Consider the following 25,511-nt stretch of genomic DNA (forward strand, 5'->3'; position numbering starts at 1 on the left):
CCGGTTCCCCAAGCAGGCTCCCCAAAACTAGGTCTGGGTTTGTAGTATGAAGGCACTTTCCTTCCAATGGTTTATGTTCGGACAGCCACTACTGTAGGTCCCACCTAACTCTGAGCTTAGGGATAAAAAAGTCTCCAGCTGCAATTCCCTGCCCCAAATGTCACAAAACCTCCTAGCACTTTTGTTTGAAAGTAACTGAAGAAGTCAATTGTCCAGGTAAAGAATAATGTTCCAGAACATGAAGTCAATTGCTTGCAGTGAGGACTCGAGAGTAGGCTTGCCAGAGAGAGGCCGGAACGCAGATCCTCGCACTAGGGGACTCTGTCCTGCCAGACAGACTTGAGATACTCCCAGAGTCCGGCAGGAACATGGAAGGTACTTCCTGCATAACTCAGGTCTTCATCCAAACGCCCTTGGAGAGTGGATGAAAGGACTGTCTGGTTCATCTCTATCCTGAATTTCGTCTTCTATTCTAAGAGAAAAAAGGGGCGTTGCAGGCCATGCAGATTCACTGACTACTACGCGGTCTCAGACAACCGAGGGAACCTGCAGATCCTCATCCCGACCCGCAGACCACCATGCAGACTAGCTGCCGACCTGCAGACTCTTTGACAGTCAGCAGACACTTGGACATACGAGCGAACTCGATAACACTACGCACAGGCTGAAGACATATGCGGAAAACACAGAAACCTAGCACAGGCATAACTGTGGGTTTGACAAACTGAGCCAAACCCTTCTGCAGAACAGACACTGTGTCCTGAAGGAAGAGGAAATGTAAGTCCAAAGGTAAAAATAACAGGGCTGAATGCGATTGTGTGACTCCCTTAGCAGTAAAAGAGCACCCAAGTTTTCTCTTCTCGAGGTTTCAAAATAAAAGAGCGGAGATCTCTAAAAGACATCTCAATAGTCCTTACTCCCACAGGACCGGACTCAGATACAAACCGAGGTAATGTCTCTCAATTAAAAAACTGGAAGTCCTCTATCTTCTTAACCAGTGCTCCTGCTGTCTAAGAGGAGGGAGCTTTCTTCACGAAACTCAAAAATACTGGATATAAATGTCCTCCGAAAAGGGGGCCTCTAATGTTCTCTGTATGGCACCCAGATGCGGGAGACTGATACTGAAGAACTGGTGCCAGGTAATCGGGAACTGGTGCTGGTCACTTGAAAAAAAAAAAAACCAGAGCCAGGTGCTCAATCAAGAAGAACAACAGTGCGTTCTAAAAAAAAAAAAAAAAAAAACTGTCTGTGACCAGGTGATAAATGTTCACAGGCAGGAGTCAAGTGCTGCATAGATACTGACACTCTGGAGTAGGCACCAAGTGTTCTAGAATTGGCACTGAGCATTCGGGAATCGACGCCAGGGGCTCAGGAGCTGGCACCGAACGTTTGGCAACCAGTGCCAAGAAGCAGAGGTAGACAGCAGGCGCTCAGGAGCAGGCACTGAATGCTCGGAGACTGTGACTGTCTTATGTCGCCGAGAAAAGAATCTCTAATCCATTGGAACATAATAGGAGGCATCTCGTTATCACTACATCTTTTCCAGGGTCGGACAGGCCGTGAAAAACACCTAGAATGCCGCATCAGGGCTAATTTGAGTCTGACAACAACTGGTGGGCATTAAAAGGGATACCCTTCCAACAGCAGCCGAGGGTCTCCCACTACACGAACTGTGAGTGACAGGTTCTACCAAGGTGGTGCTGGGCGCCTAGAAGCACTGGACGGGAGTTTTGGCACCAAATACTGGCGCTCCAAAACGGGAAGTTCAGGAGACAAGCGCCGTGGACTTCCAAACTGGAATCTATATCACTAAAGTACATTCTTTTCAATGCTTTTCCAATGGTTGTCCGCCAATGCCTGAGACCAGACAACAGGCTCAACTGAGGGAGGGCAACTGTCACGACGCAAGAATCGTTCCAGGTTCTTTCAAACTCCAAAAACCAATGTTTCAACACCAGCAATTGAAACATGGGAAATGAATATAAAAAGAAACTCTCACAACACTACAACCATTTATTGACAACCTTATTTACAAAGAAAACAAAATGTTTTTCCTTTGCTCTCACTCAACGTAACACTAAACAAAATAAATCTAAGCAGTTATAGATAGGGGGAACAGGTTGCAAGGGAGAGCAATCTTAATACTTAAATGGTGGCACAATGACCTCGGGCTTGAAGACGTCACAGAAGGGCAGCTGGGAACTCAGCAGAGATGCTGCTGGTACAATGACCATGGGCTCGTAAACATCACAAAAAGGAATGTCTTTTAAGTTGAGGCCGTAAATGCTGCTTCTCCAAGAATCCGGAGATTGTGCAAATGGAGGGCAGGAAGGCCTGAAGACTCGTCCTCGCTACAGGCAGGAAGGTCTGACTACTTCCCGTTGTCACAGGCAGGAAGGGCTGACTAATTTTCTTCGTCATTGGAATGTAGGCTCGCTGCTTCACCTCATCTTGAACATGGAGGGCTTAAGGACTTCTCATCACAAGCAGGAAGGTCTGGCTGCTTCTCTTCGTCTCGGGCAGGACAAGATTTTATGGAGAAGAGTAAGGGGCGTCTGAAAGGGATACTCCCGTTGGAACCTTGCTTTGTCCAACCTCTGAGTACCATCTCTGTCTCTGTCTGTCTATATCTCTGTCTTGGGAAGTCTCTTCTGGAAGCTTATATACCCCTGTATAGGCAGAGCTAATGACAACAATAATTGTTATTCCCACATAAGGAGTTTTTTGATTTTCTGCACAATGATTGGTTCCTAATAACCGCCCACTTCTGGTCACGCAATAGAAGATTCTGATTCAATGAGGACCAAATACTTGTCCATGACACGTTGACAACAGGAACTGACTGGTGAGCAAACACAGGAAGCAGTCACGTCTTGGAAAAGAGATATCTTTTTCAATATATTTCATCAATATTGCATCTACCTTGACAGCAACTACATGGGGGGAAACTACCTCAGACTCCCTTGGACCACAAGTATGTCTTCTCCCAGGTTTATGGGAGCAAGACAATGACCTTTGGCCTAGGAGTTTCAGCAGGACAGATAGTCACCTTGTCCCCTACACTTCCGGCAAGACACCTTTTCAGTGGCTGTCACAACCTTGGACCATACAATAGGTTCAACTAAGGGGCAAATACCCCGGGAACTACCCACCAGCCTCCATTGGACTTTCAGTATGACCTCTCCCAAGTCCAAAGGAGTGTGACAGTGACTTAGATCTAGGAGAACCGACTGGCCGGATTATTACCTCCTCCACTGCACAACACTACACTGTCACAAAGTTAACATCTGTTAACCCAAACACAAGACTGGCAAAGCCACGGGAAGGAAGCGAGGGAGCCAGGTGTGGGAGATAAAGCAGGAGAAAAAATTAGAGGCTAGTAGCTGGAGAAAATATTAATGTGGGAAGAGTTGGCTCCAGACGATCAGGAGCTGGGTGCTCCCAGGTTGTGAGTGGAGGTGTAGCTGGGCGCCAGGCGAGCTAGTAGCTCTGGAAGTTAGTGAGCAATCCTCAGTGCTCAGCACAGAAGCTAGCAGGCACTTCTGGGCGCTCGGCACCGATTCTCAGCTGTCAAGAAAGTCTATTTATCCAAAAGCCCATCACCGCCAAAATAAGAAATTTCTCTCCTTACTACGTTCTGCCCTTACACTTTTTCAGTTCTCTGTAAAGGAAAGTGTAATAAGAAAATGTTCTAAATCAATTCTTTACTAGCAACAAAACATATCTCAATTCGTAACATTTTTTGAGACGTGCTGATATGTATTCAGCATCGATAACATCAGTTCAGTAGCGAACACGGTAGTATTTTCGTTATAATACGCTACTCGGAAAAGGAGAGTTAAGCAACTGATTGCAAAATCGCTGTGGCAAAATATGATAAACCTGAATCAGATCTTAATAACAAAACAATCAAATACTGACCCTGAAAGCTGTACCTTGAAGGCTACTCGAAATCGGCGATGATATTTCACCGAAATCCAGTTATCTAACCAGCAAATAATAAACAAAACTGCTGCAAACACCCAATGTTTACACCAAGGGCAGCAGAAAGAGAATGAGGTTGTCTGCCAAGTTGTTCCTAGTATTCCCATTAGTGGGTGGGACTGGTCACCTACACTAAACAATCGGAGCGCTACCGCGGATTTTAAAATTTAAACTGCCGCACGAGTGGAAAGTATAGCTATGTATTTAATTGGTAAGTTACTTATAGGAAAACATTGAACAGTTCAATAATATTTACAGACAATACTTAACATAAATTTGGTATTGTCTGCACATACTCTCTCATACGACTCTTTAGTGCAGCACCCTAGGCGAAAGAGAATGCTGGTCCCCCTACTACACAACTGCACAGCCTTGTACTGTATTCATGTCTGTCACGGAGACGTACATACCACCATTCAGTGGTATGTGACTGTCTTTGACAGTGACCCTATGGAATAATTGCAACATTTACCAAATCAGATGGTACACCGCACTGAAAACCTACCACAGAAGTGTTGCACTGTGTTGCTACAACCAAATTTAGGACAGGTTCTCGATGGTACACAGCACTGAAAACCTACCACAGAAGTGTTGCATTGTGTTGCTACAACCAAATTTAGGACAGGTTCTCCCCCATTAATCATGGTTGGATTAACTGGGATGCCAATTTAGTCGGGGAGACCCTGGAAGGTATAAAATATTATGATGGAAAATTGAGCAGAAATTTCAGGCTCTGAATGCAAGTTTTGAAATTTACAAGCATTACTAATATTCTGCTGGAAACATACGCATTCCCATCCATCCGACAGACCTTAAACGGACCATCCAGCAACAAACACCATTAATTTTGCACACTTCACAATCAGCAGGTTATTTCTGTGCCACTGTAACTCACTTTTTCTCTCATCATCTTGAAATGAAGTTTGTTTTTGTCATACAGTATCTCATACACAAAGTAATTTATCGGTGACTTGTATAGTACCAGTGTGCAGTGTGTAAACAAGGTTATACTGTATTATTGTATGGGCTACGGGGAGTTTTATTTTTTTTAGGTTAACAAGGATTTCAGATCATCCACAGAGACTAGATACGAACTATCCATACGAAAGCTGATAAAAAGGCAGATTACACTACAAATGGCCCTAAATGGCCACAACCAGTGAACAAAGATCCAGCACACTATCTGATATATGCATGCATCCACACTTGCATGTCTCAAATTTTGTGGGATGAAATATATACAGTACCAACATAGAAGGTACTGAAAAATAGAGTACTACTACAATGCCAGCAAGAAAAGGGGTGTGGTCTTCATGGAAACCCCATGAAATTTCAGACATAAGCTTGTAAAAATATGTTAATTGGGAGCTAACTCACTAGCATATTAAACACTACTGATTAAGCAGTACAAATTTAAAAGCTAAAGCAACATAAAGTTATATGGAAAACTATAATTTTCATGCAAAATGCCAGGCAACAGCAAACCAAAACTCAGCAAATTTAAAAAACAATTTAGACATCACGTAAGCTTGCACATCCATATCCTTACCTATCTTAATCTTTTTAACATGTTAAAATCTAAATAAGGTAATATGTATATATGTACTTGCATGGACCAATTTTACATTTATTCTATTACAGAATAAATAATTTTCGTCAAGATTCTAATTTACACAATCATAAAATATTTTCTTTTCACGATAAGATGCTGCAATGTCCAAAAACCTTCTGGATTTAATATTACCATTTTCTTAACAGTCCTTTTTACACACTGTTATAGTCAGTCAACTAAATCAAGCTCCATGATGAAAAAGCAAAAGAATGAATCCTTTTAACAATATTTGTGATTATTATTGTCTCCCTTTCTTCCCCTGCTGCAGGGAAACAAATGTTTTGTGCTTGTGGGGGTGGTGAAAGTCAGTCCACTGAAGGTCTTAAACCACTACCCATTCCTTTTATTGTATCTACGTATATGCTTGATGTTTGTCAAGCACATAATAAAGGTATTCTGTTATGTTGTACTGTTTTTCTTCTACCTTGAAAACTTTTATTCGTACAATTCTGCTCTACATTTTGCTTTGCTTTCCTATGCCATTTATTACCTACTTGGCATCTTATATTATTAACTTCATACCCTATGATCAATTGCATTAAATATTTTACTTATATAATTTTGAAGCAATATAGGCAAATACATACCACAAGAGGCGCTCAACTTAGTACTAATATTGCAAATTTGTACTTGGAGAGCTGTTAATCAGCTCAGTGGTCCAGTTAAACTAAGGTATACTTAACTTTTTACACTTTTATGAAAAAAAGTTTTAATCATTAACTATACTGTACCGATGGCAAACTGGAGTTACAGTTATATTCAGACAAACTGATGAGTTATGATAACTGAAAAATAGGGATATACTGTACTACACACCCAGTCTTCATAAATTAGCTCTCCATCTCAAGTCTATTTTGTAGCATTTCAAGGCCACATAACTATATTACCTCCTCATTCATGATACGTTTCTTCCAACTTACTCGGCCCATAAATTTTAACATTCTCTGGTCACAGATTATGGAGAACTTGGGATCTCCAACACTGGTAATGACAAGCATAAAAGACTCACTTTTATACATCTGTCAGCTTTTTATGAATATACTGCTTCATGCTGGAATTCCCACCTGCCTGCTTCAAAAGCTTGTGAGTAGATTTTAACAGACAAAAACACAGTACTGTAACTAAATTCACTTTGATTGTACTGAAATATTTAAAAATTTCAATTCATAAATTAACAAATTTCAATTGATGATTCTTGTTCTTAACGTATTCATTGTAGGAATTTTACACAGTGTTCATGTAAATGTAAATGATTGTACATACTGTACTGTAAGTTATTCTAAAGGTTATATTATTTACTACCATAACCTTGCTATATTAACACAATAGGTATAGTAATTTCCCCCAGAAGTTACTGAAAATAGGTAAATATGGTCTACGCCTATACATTTTTTGAAGTATATCTAATATCTTATTATAAAATGTAATGTCATATTATAATGATTTGGGCTGTCAATATGAGAGAAAACAGTTTTCTTTTTCTTTATATGTATACTAAATATATGTTTTTTAATTATAAGGATTTTTATGATAAAATAAATTTTTTAGGTACTTACCCTATATCATTAGCTTTATCTGCGGCTACTTGGTGAGGGTTCGACAACTGTTAAAATCGAAACAATCGCTAACGAATGCTCCCAATAGTTACTCCCCACCCTTTGTAGGGTGGGGGAGGTGAGACAACAATTGTTATGGTTGTTCATTCTACTCTTAATCTCTTAAGATGGGAGGAGGGAGGGTTTGTTAATGACAGAGGGTAAATACCTAAAAAATTGATTTTATCATAAAAATCATTATTTTTGAGGTGAAACTTACCCTCTATCATTACCCGACTCCAACACTGAGTGCTGGAGGCAGGCAAGAGATTCCCTATAACAAAATGATCCGATATCATTATAAATATCCTCATCGCTGTTTCCCTGATGAATATGTTCCCATGGCAAGTGCTTGTCAGATGAGGATCATCATCAGGGGAGGTCCACTATCTTAGGAGGTGGAACATGAACCCCAAGCCTGGCCACTGATTGATGTGCAATGCAAAATGACAATTTATTGGCCCCAGTGCCTCAGGTCTGCAGAGTTGATGTGGGAGTTAAAACCAAAACTAAATCATGATCCCTCAAGAGTTACCACATACATAATGGAGTCACCGTGGCACCTCACATCCAAAAACAATAAGACCAATTCTGGAAAAAAGTGTTACTTAATCAGCTCAGGGTAGCTTTCCCCAAAGGGGAGTGATGGCTCTGTAACATACAATACTACAATAGCATAATTTACTCAAAAAAAAAACAAAAAAAAGAGAGACCTTGTTTGCCCTCATCCATGACCAAACAAGGCCAGGACAATTACAGTATATGTTGTGGTGTAGAATAGATAGGGAAATTAAATAGAAAAGAGAGAGAGAGAGAGAGAGAGAGATAGAAAGAGAAAAAGTTAGGAGAGAGAAGGAGAGAGAGAAATAAGAGTAAAGAGAGAGGCAAAGAACACAGTGATAACGGCCAAATGCTGTTGTGTCGTGTTATCAATACGCGAGATGTTTACATTGCAGTATATCGTGTTTAAGCCATAAAACAGTCGTAAAAGTGGGAAATAATGGCCTCATGATTGAAGCCAAGCAAAACATGAGTCAGCACAGTCTAAATGCTTACAACAGCTGATTCTATAGCCCCGCCTTCTCCGGAAGGTGTTTTCGTGGAAGTTCCAGGAATTTGGGGTTGACCCAAGTGATATACTTCTTCAACCTCCAATCAATTATGTGTGGGAGGGTCTTTCCCACACCCTCCTAAGATCACCTCCTATCAAGTCCTCTAAGGAGAGATTTGAATCACACCCACTACAGTCCTTCCAATCAGCTACTTGAAGGGGAGGCCTTGCTGATTAATCCTTCCAATAAGGCTAGAAGGAGGTGGAGATTTACAGATAGCAAGTTTCCTGAGGGTTCAACGAGTGAGAGACCGACGAGGAGAGGAGAGTCAGAACTGTGTCCTTCAAGGGAGAGTACTTCTCCCAATCGCTTCCGTGTTCCCCATATAGACTGATTCAAGAGTGATTCGTTTCTATCATTGTAACTTGTTAATTTTGTACTGATCTTTATAATATTAAGTACTAATTAAAGTGAAGAAATTACCGATCTCGTCTCTATACTCCTTTCTGAGAGATATCAATATTTAAAAGGAATAAATATACAAAGATAGCACATCATCCATGAAAGCGATCTGAAGGACACCTCGAAAGAAACCAAGGTAAGAAGAGAAAGACTAAAATCTATGCAAACATATAACGAAGGACGTAAAAAGAGAATAATAAAAACATTACATATACAAATTGATCCAAATACTGTAAATAAAGTGGAGTAAAATACCAAGTACAAACTCAAACACATACGGTTCCCCTTTACCCAGGAAGGAGATCAACAGAGAGAAAACCTTATTTGTTTGTTAACACAAAGGGAAGACTAGGAGATAATCTCCCTTGCTGAAACAAGAGGTGCTGGTGTACGGCTATCATAATACTGGATCTCTACGTCCCTCAAGTAGTTGGAAGTGATTACAAAACTACACCTTCCCTGTGCTGTCAAGACTAGATGGTCTAGATGTGCCTCCAGAATTAAGGACAATCAAGAAAGCCATGGCATTCTTAGACATAGGAACCTCAGGCTACCTGACCAAGCAAAATAGGTCCCTACATTGCTTCCATAAAGGTTAAGTATGGGATGTAAAATACTTCAGAGCCCTAACAGGGTATAACAACAGATCTCCTTCCTCAGGAGTTACTGTGGAGTTTTTAGCGAAGGGATAGAGAAAACTCTAGGAAGAGTTTTAGCCTTAACATCGTTTTTTGCATGCAAGGAAGTCAAGAGGATAATTCTGTTCCAGTACATGAAAATCCTACTAACAATGAGATCGCTTGTAAATCACTTATTCTTTTGGCTGAAGCCAAGCCCACCTGAAAGAGGGTTTCCAAGAAAGAGCCTTGAGAGAAGCCTCTCTCAATGGCTCAAAAGAAGGGCCTCTCAGGTGTCATATGACAGTATCCAGGTTTCAAAAAGAGGATCTGTTTGTTTGTTTGTTTGTTTGTTTGTTTGTTTGTTTGTTTGTTTGTTTGTTTGTTTGTTTGTTTGTTTGTTTGTTTGTTTGTTTGTTTGTTTGTTTGTTTGTTTGTTTGTTTGTTTGTTTGTTTGTTTGTTTGTTTGTTTGTTTGTTTGTTTGTTTATTTATTTATTTATTTATTTATTTATTTATTTATTTATTTATTTATTTATTCATGTTTATTTATTTTTTTTTTTTGCATTTCCAGCTGAAATGAGCAAACAGCTTAACCTAAGACAAACATCCTTGAAATCCAATCTAGTATTTCTTAAAGCAGAAGCCAGCAAAGATTTATAACCTTTGATGGAGGCAACAGGCAAACTTTAGCATATCTTAAGAAGCACAGAAACATGCTTCATTATCAATGCTGGTGCGAAGACATGAAATGCCCCTGGACTTGCACCATGAACTATAAAGCTCCCACTGTCTCTGACATTGGTGGACTTTCTCCTTGCAGCGAGGAAAAAGTCCCTGGACGACTTGAAAAACCTCTAGCTCTGAGGAGCTTGTCGACAGTTTCCAAGCAGTTAGACGGAGCACGCTGATATTTCCGTGCAGCCTCCCTGTCCCTGACTGTAAGAGTAGATTTGTCTAAAATGGTAATTGTCTGAAAACTTCTATTTACAATCTAGAAGGTCTGTGAGCTAATGCCTTCTCAGCCACCAAGGCGCGAAGTGAATCATGGTGGTGTTCCGGGATTCACTCAATTCTTGAGCACTTCCTCCAGCAATGGAAATGGAGGGAATGCATATAAAAATAGACTTGCCCAGTCTAAAGCCATATCAACTAATGCCCAGGCTAGAGAGTTCGGAACTGGTGAGACGTACAAAAGGAGATGATGGTTCATCTTCATTACGGAGAGATCAATGGGAGGTTGGCCCAACGCCCTCCAAATTGCCTCACACACTGCTGGGACTAACAACCATTCATGGGAGAGTACCTGTCCCAGACAACCTAGCATGTCTGCCAGAACCTACAATTGACTGGGTACAAACTGGGGCATTAGGACAATGTTGCTCTCATTGTTCCAGAGAAGTAAATCCATAGTGATGGCTGGCTACTAAAGTTCTGACTTTGTGCCCCTTTTCAATAGCCCACAAATCCTTGCAGTCAATGTGCAGATTTCTTTTGACTGGTGGCTATAGCTATATTCCAAAAGCTACCTGATTCCCCATAACTATCCCCCAGCACTCATCCAAGGTGTCTGAATAAGTTAGAGGACTGGGCTTGGGGACTCTAGAAACTTCCCTGCAAGCAGTAGTTCTATGGACATCCACCATCAAAGGTAAGGAAACAGAACTCGGTTCCAAGGCATTAACTCATGGACTGGCTGCGGCTTTCTATGCGAGCACATCGTCAAGTGTAACTGAAATGGTCTCAACCATAGTCGAGCACCTGGGACTAACTTGCCAAGGGAGACATGTGACTTAACAGAGACAGCCACCATTTGGCTGGCAAGCTTCAAAGGAAGCAGAGTCACTTGCAGTTGATAAGAGGTAGTTCCAGAGAAGACTTCGGCACATTAATAAGTAACCCTAGGGCTTTTTGCTATGCCCAGAACAAGCTCTCTTCCCCTCAAGCAAACCTCCCTGGACTTCGCAATGGAAAGTACAAAAGAATCTTCACTCATAGCAAGTGAAGCCATTGTAAAGGGGATAAGGCCCTGGTGAAAACCTGAGGTGTGGAACTTAGTCCAAAACAAATTGGCAAGTCTTTTCCCCAAAGACAAAGCATAGGAACTTCCTGAATATTTGGTGAATGGGAACATGAAGGAAGGCGCCTTTCATGTCCACCGTAAACATCCAAGGAGACTAAGACCATGGAGGCTGAATCCAAGGAAAAAAGCAGGAAAAGATGGACACAGAGGCAGAGCTTGGAAATGTCTAAGACAGGCCTCCAACCTCCCGTTTCCTTTGGAGCCAGGAAAAGCCTGTGTAAAACCTGGCAATGTCGTCAGTATTCCTTATATTACTGCCTTCTCTAACAGTGAAGAGACTTCCTGACTCAAGGCCCTTCTCTTCTCTAAGTTGCCTCTGAAAGTCTGAAAAGCTATGGGCTGGTTGATAGAGGAAACAAAGCCTGAAAGGAATGCAATAGCCTTCCAAAAGCACTTTCGCTACTAAAGCAACTACCCTTAATCGTTCCACACTTAAGCAAAGAGGCCTAGCCTGCTCCCCCTGGGTACCTGAGGGCTCAAGGAGCTAATCTTTAAAAGACTTACGAATCTTGCTAAAAGAGGAGGAGACAAACTTCTCTCCATTTGCAGAACAGGATCTGGAACATACCTGGTGAAAGGATACTTTCTTCCTTCCTGCACTTGGAAAGGAAGACCTAGTAAAGCAGGTAGCATAGTCCGAAGGACTCTAAAACAAGAGGAAGGCCAGGAGACTTCCCTTTAAGAGGTTTGTGACTGATCGGAAAAAACACTGCAGCCTTAACAAAAGGATCCCTGGCCAAAGGAGGAAGTTCACCAGGCTCCTTAAAATACTGTACAACTGTGTACAGCACAATTCACTAAAAGACAGCTTCGATAGCATTAGTCAAGCTCTATACATATTCTCAGCCTAAGGAATAGAGAAATGCAACCTACCTGAAGCAATAGTGCCTTAGTAAGAAAAAACAGACAGAAATGTGCACTCCACAGCCGGATCAGGAGAAACGGGGAGAAACTTGCCTGTCCGATATACTACAGACATCCTAGCAAGAACGAAGGGGGGACAAAAGAGAGGAATTCTTGTAGCAGAACTATTAAGGCAAGGCCTTAGCAATAGTCAAACCTCCTATGTACAAAATCTGATAACCTACCCTAAAGGAAGGGAGAGGCAAATAACCAAACCTCAATCTGAAAGCTCTTAGAGAGCTGGCAGAATTAGAATTGTAAGACTTGGCACTAAAATTCTCGTAATCCACTCTGTCAAACAGCCTAGCCTACTTGAAGTAGGAAAAAGTCTTTCTCAAGGCCTGATGGAGGGGGAGAAGAATATTTTAACCACGACTTACCTTTCCACACAGGAGAAGCATGACCTGTCCCCTTGCTGCCACTATGGACCCGTTCGTGCACACTTAACTCCTCACTCCTCTTACTATTCAAAGACTCACATGTCATCAACACTAACTGCAGTCCCAAAGAAACTCTACAGCCTACTGTCTCTTGAGAAACAGCAGACTCTTCTCTGGACTCAAAGAGGTGGCGTGCGGCCTCGCTGAGGTGGCTTGTGGCCTAGTTGAGGCGGCGCATGACCTAACTGAGGCAGCTTGTGGCCTAGCTGAAGCAACGTGTGGTCTAACTGAAGCGGGGTGTGGCCTAACTGAGGCAGCTTGCAGCCTAACTGAGGCGGCTTGTGGCCTAGCTGAGGCGGTGTGCAGACTCAATGAAGCTTCCCACAGCTTAGAATACACATGGCACAGCCTCAACGAGGGAGCAAGTGGAAGCTCAACCGGACTCGACGCCTATGGATGAATGCAAATATATGACACGCCATCCTTGCTTGAGAAAGGCAGCCCATACAAACCACAAAAGCCCCGGAAACGGACATAACTGAGGCCTTGATTACTCAAAACTTGGACTGTCGTCAACAAGAGGAAGTCGTGGCGTGAACATTTACTAATAAAAACCCTAACTAAGGACTCCAGACTCCTTGAGGCAGATGCAAACGCAACAGCAACGTTCACTAAGGAAAGCATTCAGCAGCCGTAGCGGCATCAATTACCACAGAAAGAGATCGGTTACCTGGCTCAGGCGACTCGCTAGAATAACCATGGGACAATGGGTCAAACAAGATCTAGACCTACAATAACTTTCCATGCGGCCGCGATCTAACTCTGTCCATGGAGGGCCAAAACAAAGGCAGGAGACAGAGGGCAGAGTCCTAGAACATCCTGGGATGTTAGTCCTCATCTGGAAACACTCAGGACTACCAGGCCTGTCAGAAGGGAAGTCAGGGGGACAGGACAAGGCTGCTTCAGCAGTGTGGCCATGGAATGAGGGGACACTGTCCCTGCCAATGCACTAGACAAATATGATGCCAACAACTTAAATAGATACAATTCCACACTAGATTTAACCGAATCAAACAAATTGCAAAAACTCTAGCCTACTAACCTGTAGCCGATATTTGGGTGTAAAAGGATCTAAATTTACTAAAGAAATTATAGACTTATCTCTAACTTCTTGACCAGGTAATTATTCTAAAGAAATCCTAGATTCAAGACTACTCTTATACTCAGGTCCTAAGTCTATCTTTTTCTTCTAATGCAACAATTATTCTCTCTCTCTTTCTCTCTCTCTCTGCAATGATCAAGAAAGCTGTCAGAAATTTAAGTCACCACTCCATGATCCACGAAAGTTAGTGCGTATGTACATCAATTATTCAATCTGGTCTATACCTTACCGTATAAAATCTAATAGATTTCGATACGGAAGATAGAGAAGAATCCATATTGCCAAATACAGACAAAAACCCTAAGATCCAATTGTTAACTAGTAAAACAAAATTTTAGAGCACCTGTCTACACTATCGGCCGTGTTGACCAACAAAGAGTAGAATGAACAACCATAACAAATTAACAACCGCTGTCTGACCCCCAACCCTAACTACTGGGAGCGTTCATTAATGACTGTTTCAATTTTAATGCTTGTCGAACCCACGCCCAGTAGCCGCAGATAAAGCTAATGATAGAGGGTAAATTTCACCTCAAAAATTGTTCATCTGTGTGTGTGTGTGTGTGTCATTGTCCAAAACCCTCATTTCAATATGGGAGACCTTTCCCATTACAGGAATAAATGTTGAAAGGTACACCCCCCTCTAAGGAAATATGCTTAGACCTGGGGCTTCTCTGTGATCTATTATTCAGTTTCTAAGCCAGGATCCAGTTTCTACAAGCAAGAGAGATGAAATGGAAAGTCTTCCCAGAGAATGCTGAAGCTCTGTGTAAAGTGTATGAAGAGAATCTTTTCCAATGGATACTTACATAATTGTGATGATAACATTATGATCACTGAAGGAAGCTTTTATTGTGAACATTCAGTAGTAATTTCTGAATGCCTCTTGTGTATATTAGATGTTATAACATCACCTAATTACTGAAAATCACGCTTCGAGACTGTATTTGTTCATCTGCTACAACAAAGATTTAATATTTGCTTGTGTGCTGTAATAAACCATATACTGTCTGAAAATTAAAATGAGAAAATTTAATGTCTTCTATGTATGAAGGTGCTTGGTGGTTAAGATATTTAGTTAAGGACAAATTGATGGTCATCAAGTGTTAAATACAAAGGAGCAGTAGTTTCTATGTACTGTACATAATTTGCTTTATATATACTGTACAGTATAACTAGGTTTAAGTTACCTGATTTATTAGGTAGGGTTGTACTGTCACCGAGTTGAAATGTATAATGTGCATGAGTTTTTTAAAGTAGTAAAAGGCTTGAGAATAGAATACAATAGAATACAGAATTTAGGCCAAAAGCCAAGTGCTGGTACCTATGAGTCATTCAAATGCTGAAACAGAAATTGACATTGAAAAGGTTTGAAAGGTGTAACAGCGGGGAAACCTCAGTTGCGCTAAGAATCAATTGTTAGGAGAGTTTAGAAAGTAAGAAGGAAGGAAGATAATATGAACGAAGGTACAGTGAAAGGAATGAAAGGCATTGCAGCTAGGGGCCAAAGGGATGCTGCAAAGAACCTTAAGCAATGACTACAGTGCACTGCATGAGGTGCACTGTATAAGGCTTGAGGTTTTTGTTGTTATCCTTTCACAGTCTGCCGAGTGCACTTTATAAGTAATCCTATTTGGCAGTAAGCAGCCCTTCAAGGAGGGGTCCTGCATAGTCCAAAACCCACAAAAATAAAATAAATGAGTTTATTACTGTACCAGGTTAGTTGCCAAAGTACTGGTAAAGAAACTGTGGTTCATTTGTTACTTATTTCCACATTCTTCCTGCCAACCTTTTGTATCCACTTGGTCATAAAAGTAGGTATAAACATGGTGTTATGTCCCTATTTTTACTGTAATTCTACCCATTTTATTTTTGTTATTAGTTGCCAAAGTTGTGGCTGCATGTGGCAGCAAAGGCTGAATGTCCATATAAGTATTTATCCACTACAGATAACTGGTCTCAAGTCCAGGTCTGCATGCATGCATGCGTAACGTTTTTTACATGTTCGTGCTTTAATAAATGTGGTACTGTTGTATTCTTGTTCCTATCCTGTTTTCCACTTTCAGATTTGTGTATACAAGCACTCTATTTCAAAGGACTCCTCTAGCATTTATTCATCCAGTCAATGCTAAAAAATACTTTACAAGAAATATGCAAAGCAATCATTATACTTACATAGATATTCTAAATCTGCCAATGATTTTGAGATAAAATCAGATGACTGATCTTTGTGCTTAGCATATGGAGTTCCAAGAGCCAAATACAACACCTCAGTCTGCTTACTAAGGGAGGGGAGGCTTTTTACAGAACCTTTAAAATGTGTCAGTTTGGCCCTGAAAAAGAAAATCATTGTTAGCTTTAAAAATTGCAAGAATACATTAGTTAGTATATTTCACAAATTGTATTTGACCAAAAGGAAAATTCCACTACCTTTCTACAGCCTTTTGTGCCAAGAAAAATAGCAAATTTTTAAAGTACAATAATGTAATTTATATTTTTCCTAGGTATACAAAACACAGGCTTCTATATAGGAGTACCCTTCAGTGCAACCTGAACAGCTACCACACGTCCCAGAGAAAGGTGTCTGAGAACTTGCAGCATGTTTAAAATGAAAATATATCATAAAAGTATATACTTTACTATAATAAAAAGTAATGAATAAAAACAGAGATCAAAGCACTCCTACAATTACCGTTTACAGCAGCAACAGAGTAAACAAATTAGAAGAGTGAATTACATTTCAGTTTCTTCATACTGATCTATATTTAAGCAAAATCTCTAGTTTCCAAAAAATAAAAACTTTCATAACAGGGAAAAACTAGACATACACCAAACTAATACATATTTGTGTTTCCTCCACGTGCCACCCCAACAAATATATGGAAAAATGACACCTACACAAAAGACTCATCAACAATGTGTTGAACTCACCTAAACACTGTTAACGCCCATCTGTCTTGTATGCACTCCCTTGTTTTTTGGATCCGAGTAGCAATGGGTCACAATGCAGCTGGGAAGTGAAAAAGTACGTCCATTCGAACAGTAAGGGCTGTTAGAAAAAAGATGAAGTCCCTTTCCTAAGATGAAGTAAAGGTGGTTTGATGCTGCAGACACCTACCCTCACATCACGTGCATTACTAAAAACTTACTCTAAGCTGTCAAGAACAGATCCATGGCCCTGGCTTCATGAGTTTTTGCCCAAGCTGTAAGACTGACTACTTACTGGGAACATAAGCTCACCTGATACATGACAAAGCCAGAAAAAGTGTTCCGAAGCACCTACATCTTGAGTTTGCTGGTACTGTACAGCAAGAGGCACCCACACTCTAGACACAGAGGAGAGAGTACTTTAGAAGCATACACAGATCATATAGAACATAGATGCCTCGTCTGGACTACAAAAAGATCCCAGAGCGAGGAAACACATGCTTGTATCTCTTCATAACTCTCATCACACTGAAAATTCTCAAGTTTTTGCCAAAAAACCATGAATTAACAAGCACAAGAGTGACCCTCAGCCTTTGAGTACTGGATGTGAAAGCTGAGGTCTCAGTCCAAGGCCTTTCTCAAAAGCTTACAAAGAGCCGAAGTGGGCTATAGAAAGTCACGTCCCTCCCTAGAAGCCAAAGCCCCCGAAGGGTAAGACTGATCAAAGCTCCTGTATGGCATAGACAGCCCACCCACAACCGAGAGATCCATGCCCTTCAGCCTAAAAGCTTGGCTTCAGGCAGCTAATCTTTCAGAGTGAGAGAACAAGGTGCAGGACTTTAGAATGTCCCAGGGTGGTGGGAAGCATCCTCCAGGCAGACCAAGGATATGGCACCAGAAAACAGAACATCAAGAACTCCCTGCTAGTCACATGGCAAACAGACTGGTCACCAATGATTCTGAAAGCTCAAAACAGCTATCCCCCCCCTCCCGCCCCTGCATGAAAATGTGAAAACCACTAGCCTCTATTACACGTCTCAGGTGGCTGAGTTGGTCTACCAAAACATTCTTCCACCATAAAACATATCTGGGTAACAGCTTAATGGTATGGCAGAACCATCCACTCATGCATCTGCTTTGCCAACTGACAGGGGTGAAGGGAACTGTCCTTAACCCCATGCTAGCTGATTAAGTCACTACAGACATGTCATTCCAACAGGAGTGGCTCATCAAGCAATCTTGGAATCTAGCAGGGCTAGCAGCACTGCTTGCCTTTCCAAAATTTTCATGTGCAGATGAGGATCACCCTTTGCCCACACACCTGTGATGAACACGGCACTCAGCTGCGTGGTTTGATCTCCCTCAGATGAGGCTGTGGCAGATGCACTGAAGAGGAACTCATGAAAGGAGGCTCCTGTCATCAAGCAACCAAGCAAGAGCCTCTCTCTTTCCCTGCTCACTGAGTGCGCTGGAGAGGGAAATCGTATGGAGCTGATCAGTGCCACATCAGTTGTCACTGAACTTAGTAGAGGAAGTCATCCTTGCAAGACAAGCTTTCTCAAAAATGACAGGAGGCCAAGGAGACCCACCAAAATCAAGCTGGTTGACAGGAAAGAGCATCTAGATGTTTTGAACGCTTGCATGGGAATGAGATCCAACTTCTAGTTTATCACAATCCCCACAATGTGATGAAGTGAGCGAGCAATCTCTCGTTCTGAAGAAACTGCACCTCTCATGATGTCAGCACATGTATAACACTCAAATGGGTCCAAAATGAAAGCAAAGGTGGGCATTCTTGCAAAAACTCATGGGACCTTTTGCCAGCCTAAAGCACTGAGCTTTGAACCGGTAGACAGTCCTGCTGCAGACAAAGTGGTACCTCCTGGGTCCTACACCACTTAATCCAGTGCTCAATAACAGGTATGTGCCTCATGATTAGTACAACTGGAAATGGTCAATACAACTAGCCCATAGAAGATCAAAAGGGGTACCATGTCATGGTCAACAGATTAGTACAATTCCTTATGGTTGGTGACACACAAACTAGTATTGGGTACAGGTCAATGGATATATGTGCTGTCATGCAAACACAAGCACAGGGACAGTGGCAAGCACATGCCAGGCTTGGAGCACCATGACTGCAGGCAAGCAGATCATCCTGATATTGATGAGTACCATGCAGAAATATTGCACGCAACACAAACCCCTTTACTGAGGGTGTACAGTACGAGGACCATGAACACACTAACAAGAGGGTAGCACTGGCTCAATAGGGTGTATTTTAGGCAGAGCATGGCTGGACGAGCTGGAAGCAAACATTGTCCAAAAGAGTGGGCCAGGACAGTGTATCAGGTGTACTCAGATGCTCTTTCCTGCCAGCCAGCTTGGTTTTGGCAGGGTCCCTTTGGCCTCCTGTCATTTTTGAGAAAGCTTGTCCTGCAAAGATGACTCCCTCTACTTTCAGTTCAATGACCCATGTCAGCCTCACTTATGGTGTCCAGATCATCCACTGGTGACCCAACACTTTCGCGTCTCAGAGCGTGGGAAAGCCACTCATTCAGTCTAGCAGGATTTTTTCTGAGATATCTTCTCAGTCTTCTACAACTTCTACTTCTCAAGGAGAAAGATGAAAAAGGAAATGAGGAGGAGGACAGGGAAGCACTCAACAGTAATGAGGAGGAGGATAGGGAAGCACTCAACAATAATGAGGAGGAGAATGAATAAAATAAAACACCTGTGATTTCATCCTTTCCTCTAGCTCAAGTCTTGCTTAGCCCCCAAGCAAGAGAAATGGACTAGGCTAGGTTTGTCAATGCTATCACTGAAAGGGCCATAATGGATGCTGTTAGAGCATTTCCCATGGTAGTAGGAAGGTAACCATTCATTTCTGGATAGCAGGGAACTCTCAGATCTGCAGATCAGCCTGTTAAACCGATACAAAGCCCTACAGGCAATCCATAACCACAGCACTTGGATTAACTGCCTTGTCTCCTGATGAATACTAAAGAAAACTCCATCCACAATATGGTTCAACATAGGGGAAATGGTTACTTTCCCTAGATCATTAAGCTCACTATGAGCCAACCAATCTCTGTACCAACTCTGCTGAAGGGGTGCTAAAAGGAGAAAAACACTTCCAAAGCTACAACAAATGTTGGATTTTTCCTTGAAAAAAAAAAAAAAAACAACACACTTCAACTTCCCCAATGACCTCTCTCTGAGATTGTGGGTGCAAATGATAGGACCTACTGGTGCCAATCGCCAGAAAAAATCCACTGCAGTAACATAACCACTTGAAATCGTTGTCCACCAACCTATGGCCTTTCACATGAAAACAATTTTTAGGTTAGCATCAAACCTCTCAAATTCATGACTTGAAATCAAGAGACTTCTTTAAGATGGCTTTCAACCAAAGCTAGGGCTGCATATATGTTCATGTGAGCTAGCACATAAGTACCAGTAAACAAACCTTAACACAAATATCATGTTCGTATCCGCGGTTCAGTAGTGCGCACATTCCAACATGAGGATATTGTGACTTAATTCCATAAGCTTCAAAAGATGCAAAAGATATGGTCACTAGAGGTGACCGGGTGAAGAGCTATCATGTAAAAGCAACTCCGGTCTGTGGCATACCACTACTAGACCTGGGTGCAACACAAATGCACATAAACAGATCATCCCAGCACTTGTAAATATTGCAAAAGAAGGCCTGTCACCTACGAACCATCTATATGCACACAGTCCAAAGACCATATACATACTGAACATGAGGGTAGCGCTGATTCAACCATGCATGCCTCAAGAGGCAAGGATGCAGAGCCACTACACTTAAACACGCAGGGGGAGAGTTTAGTATTCCTCCTGTGTAAGGAGACATGGGAAGGCTTGGGGTGCTCCCACAGAGTTTGTGGACAGGCCACACACTGGACAAGTAGGAATGTGTTGTCTGATCAGTACCAAAGATACTGGACAAAACAAACAAGCTGAGGAAGACCCATGCACGACTAATCCATACGACTCCCTACGATCAGTAATGGCTGAACTAGTAAAGAGTACACAGGAACACGCATGAGCACTGCCATGCAAGCACAACTGTTATTGGTGGCGAACCATTAGCTTAACAAGGAATGGCATGATGGCACGTGACCAGTTCGTCTCAGTACTGGCACATACTGGGAGGAGACTTGTCACATGTGAACCTGCTGCCTATACAGTTACAACTCCATAATCAACCACAAACTGCAGGAGCAGGGATTGCTGATTCAATAAGGTGTTTCTGGAGATACACTTTTGGAAGAGCCAGGAGAAGTCCTCGTGTCCAAGACAAAGGGGGTCAGGGCAGGATACTGAACCTTCTCGGTGAGGCCCATGCCAACCTGGCCAGCAAATGATTGATCATCTGCAGGTGTCCGAGAACTTCACCCCCCAAAAGACTGGGAAGAGCATTCACCGCAAGCCTTACAGGACTTCTTGTGAGAGACCTTCTTGGACTTACCCTTCCTCTTTCTCATGTCGGAGGAGAATAATGAAGACATGGAAGAGGAGGAGGTGGAAAGACAGCGCTTATGCTTCTTCCCCTTCTCAACTCAAGCCCTGCTCTCTTTGAACACTCTGTGGCAGGAAGAGCCTTTGTTGCTACTGCTGAAGAAGAAATAGGAAAATCTTCAACGAGAAGAAACAACACCAGAAGAGGGTCAACCTCTTTAGCAGCCAAAGAAGCAGCAGCAGCAGAACCCTTCTTCTTAGCACAGCTCAGTGGTTGAGAAATGCTGCAAAAGATGGAATTCTTGGGATGTTTAACTAATGCCATATCTCCAGCAGGTACTTGACTAATGACAACTGCACACCTGGAACATCACAAGTCAACAGGGCTGCCTAGAGTGAGGTACATGGGTAGAGGTCCTGCTGGGGAGAGGCTGGCCCAGGGACCTAGCCCCTCACCCGTAGAGTGCAACAGGCACCCACCTTTTCTGTATCACAACCCTCCTCAAGACCAAGGGGAAGGACACTCAAAGGTAAGGAGCAGAAACAAAGAAACTGGAAGGGTATACCTCCAGAGGAGGCTGGCAAACACTTTCTACCCATATTCCCCCTAATAACTTCATCTATGGAAGAAAGATCAACTAGGGCACCCTTTACATGGGAACAGACACACAAAACCCAAAATATGTTGTGGACCATTACCTATAAGGGATATGAAAAGCCACCACAAACCCTCCTGCCCCTCAAAAAATCTTTTTACTTGTTTTTTCTCCATAACGAAAACAATGCACATCAAAAAAGATATACTCAGGCTCAACAGACAGCCCAGTAGAGAGCGAAGCACAATGTCTGCACTTGATAAAAGCTGAAGTAGTCGTCTTTGACGACAGCATGTGAGTGAGAGGTATTCTCACACTCACCCCAATAACCACCAGTTGACTACCTTGTAACAAGTTCAACAGCCATCTCCAGATTGCATTGAAGGATATCCCTAAAAAAAAGGCTCTAGTTTGTATTCCGTTAGAAACAATTTTTAATTTCTGCAGGTACAAAGCAGATGATACATACTTATTTTTTTTCAGCAAGCAGTGAAGAAAGTCATCAGACCACCCTTGTTCAGGATATTGCCAATGGTGCAGTAAACTCAGATGAATACATGTCTTCCTACTTGACAGAGATTTTAACACATCTTTTAAATACCCCAGTTTACCAGGGTCACTAAAAGTGTCTATGTTCACAAACTGAAATTCTAAATTCTGTAGTACACACGCAGCTGCTTTTAAGTGTCCATCTCGTACATACAAGTGATTTTTCCCAGATAATATCTCTCTCACTTTGGGAACTATGTTAACTTCACAGTCTGTTTCAGTAAGGATATTCAACCACTCTTCAGAATCTGTCAGATTTGTTTCTTTCAAAAGGTCGACAAGTTCACTGGCATACTTTTCAGACAAACTAGCTTCAAGTTTCAATAAACCTATCAAATGTATTAAAACTTTTTGATACCTTGACAATGAGAAAGAATCAGGTTTGTCATAATGAAGGTCTTGTAGTATCTCTAAGACAGTATTTGTCTTGTTTAGATTTCTCTTAAGCGTTTTCTGAACATCCCGTCTAATCCTTCGTGTCACTCCAATAGGAAGCTGATTTGATATCAAAATTTCATGAATATCTGTGATTACATTCTGGAGGATTTCATCATCATTTCCACGTTTCAAGAGATCACACAGAGCAAGGGCACCATAAAATTCACAAAAACCTTTGTGTCCAAACACCTTTATCTGGTTACCATTTTTACTATTTTCCCTACCATTTAAGGTGAAAAATGCAGAAAGAATATCTTCATATGATAAATTCAGTTGTGAAAACTTGCGTTTCAGCAAAATTAAGTCCGAGTCATTTACGGCAAAATTTTCATGTCTTAAAGCATTGAGATTTTCTCTGAATACAAGCTTTAAACCATCAGACAGGTGGTCCCTTAAATCACTGGCCTGGAGAGCTCTCTTACTTTCATAAATTCTATTTAACAAACGATCTGTCATCAACTTTACTATTTCATTATATAAACTTGTTGATGTTTTCAGCAACTCTGTTCTTCTTGGTGCCTGTGTCCACAGAAAAATTAAGAGTGTCAAATTCAAAGGATGTGTCATAAGTTTGCTACACCAAGGCGTTTTCTGGATAAAGGCACAAAGTTTACTCACATCATCTCCTTTTGAACTCTTGCTCTTCATAATATTATGCCATTTCAATACAAATTCAGTCAATCTATCTTGTGGTACTCCCACAATCTCAAGGTGGCATATTTCAAGGTTCTTAGGAATCATCTTGTAAAGAGCTTCATCCCTGTTTGGTCTGGTTGTAATCAACAGCTGCATTTTGTGACTGTTAAGCCTGTGTATGAAGTGGATAAGAAGGTTTTGTGAAGACTTGTTCATTTCCTCAAAACCGTCTATAATAACTAAGATTTTCAAGTTCATAATTGCCATTACAAGGCTCTCACCTGTCATTTTCTGAAATGTTTTTGGCATGTGCATTAGAAATAACTCTTTGATATCTGTGCAAGCAGGGTTACGAAACTCTGAGAAGAGAATGAGATCATATTGTTTCAGATTTCTAATGAAGTCTGTTTCCTTGCACCAATGTGATAAAAGTACTTTGACTAAAGTTGTCTTCCCTGCACCTGCTAATCCTTCAACAACAATAACAGATGGAATTTCCCCATTACGACTTCTCACATCCAAGATATCTTGAACGGTGAAAGTACCTGAATGATTACCAAAATTTATTTTGGAAACTAGATTATTAGGTGTGAAAAAATCATGCACATCAACTGTTTTAGAAAATCCTGGTATTTCAGACGAACAATTAATTATGAATATTTTATTTAAATGTTTCTGTACTTCCAATTTACCTTGGTCTCTCACCAACATTTCAAGCTCACACTGAGGATCATTATCCACTGATGTTCTTATGGATCTTTCTAAGATACAATCTATTTCTCTAACTGTTTCACATATCAACTTTTCCACTGTTTCCTTTTGAATATCATACCTTCTTCCTGCTTCTTCATAAAGGATCCTGATTCTGATTTTGATATCTTCAACAAACTCCAAAAGGTCCTCTTTTGAAAAATCCTCATATACTTCATGAGCAAACTGGTTGCGCTTATTTTTCATATATTGCAGAGTATATTCCAGAGTATCAGGTTCTGACCAAGCAGGAGCTTTAGCATCAGCAATATCACGGCACGCTATTTGGATACAACGATAAAGGAGAGTAATATCATATGTGGTGCCCTCAGGATCTTTGTCCATTTGAGAAATCTGATTTCCAGTAAAACACCTCCTGATGAACATATTAGAGACTTGCTTTTCTCTTAATAAGTATTCTCTGACAGATGTGTCAGGGTCCTTCACACAACCCCAACTAAAAATCTGATACAGCACTCGTCTAGCAATGCTCGATAATATAAGATGAGCTCTTAAAACATACAATCCATTTTCTTGAGGAAAACACACTTCACCAGTGCTTGACCCCATAATGTATTTCCAATGAGTGTTAATTAATAAAATTAACAAATCCTCACCTGCAGCTGCTTCAAAAACAAACCTGTTACTTGTTACTGCACATCTCCCCTGGAAAATAAACAAAATGAATGCTGTACGATTTTAAAAACTTCTACATAAGCTACAACTTTATATTATATAACTGTACATTATTGTGATTTGGCCTAAACTTCAGACACTCAAAAATATTATTTCTACAGCTCCAACTGGTGGTCCATACTTTGAAACTGACCAGCTCTCTGATGACAATATCAGGATTACCTACAAGAAACAGGGGTTGGGAGGGTGGCAATTCCTGTTAATTAATGGGTTTGTATATCAAAATGTTATTTTCATAATAAAATAAATTTTTGAACATACTTACCTGGTAGTTATATATATAGCTTAAGTCCCTGACGTCACGGCAGAATTTCAAAAACTCGCGGCAATCGCCGATCGGTAGTCAGGTGAACCACCTGTGCGCCTCTACCCAGGTACCTGGAACCATTCCAACTATTCCTCAGATCTTCCATGCCCCTAGTCTCTAGAGGGGAGGAGGGTGGGAATATAATTATATATAACTACCAGGTAAGTATGTTCAAAAATTTATTTTATTATGAAAATAACATTTTTAAACATCTAACTTCCCTGGTAGTTATATATATAGCTGATTGACACCTTTGGTGGAGGGTCAGAGACAG

General features: G+C 41.3%; 1 protein-coding gene across 7 annotated transcripts in view; it reads right to left on the bottom strand.

Moving 5' to 3' along the window:
* Window positions 1-25,511, bottom strand: part of LOC136842760 (uncharacterized) — a 71,306-nt gene that overhangs the window by 17,429 nt on the left and 28,366 nt on the right. For 5 of the 7 annotated variants that reach the window (XR_010854350.1, XM_067110549.1, XM_067110551.1 and 2 more), the window contains 2 exons: window positions 22,331-24,900; window positions 16,025-16,182 (listed from right to left, as the gene is read on the bottom strand). Coding sequence is in view for 4 of the 7 variants with exons in the window: in XM_067110549.1 (XP_066966650.1) it covers window positions 16,025-16,182; window positions 22,331-24,804 (2,632 nt within the window). In the remaining 3 variants the exon portion in view is untranslated. Of the gene's footprint in view, window positions 1-4,489; window positions 4,668-16,024; window positions 16,183-22,330; window positions 24,901-25,511 lie in introns of all 7 variants that reach the window. The other 2 variants (XR_010854348.1, XR_010854349.1) reach the window with 2 other exon arrangements.

This window comes from Macrobrachium rosenbergii, chromosome 10 (genome assembly GCF_040412425.1).
Source record: "Macrobrachium rosenbergii isolate ZJJX-2024 chromosome 10, ASM4041242v1, whole genome shotgun sequence".
Taxonomy (NCBI): Eukaryota; Metazoa; Arthropoda; class Malacostraca; order Decapoda; family Palaemonidae; genus Macrobrachium; species Macrobrachium rosenbergii.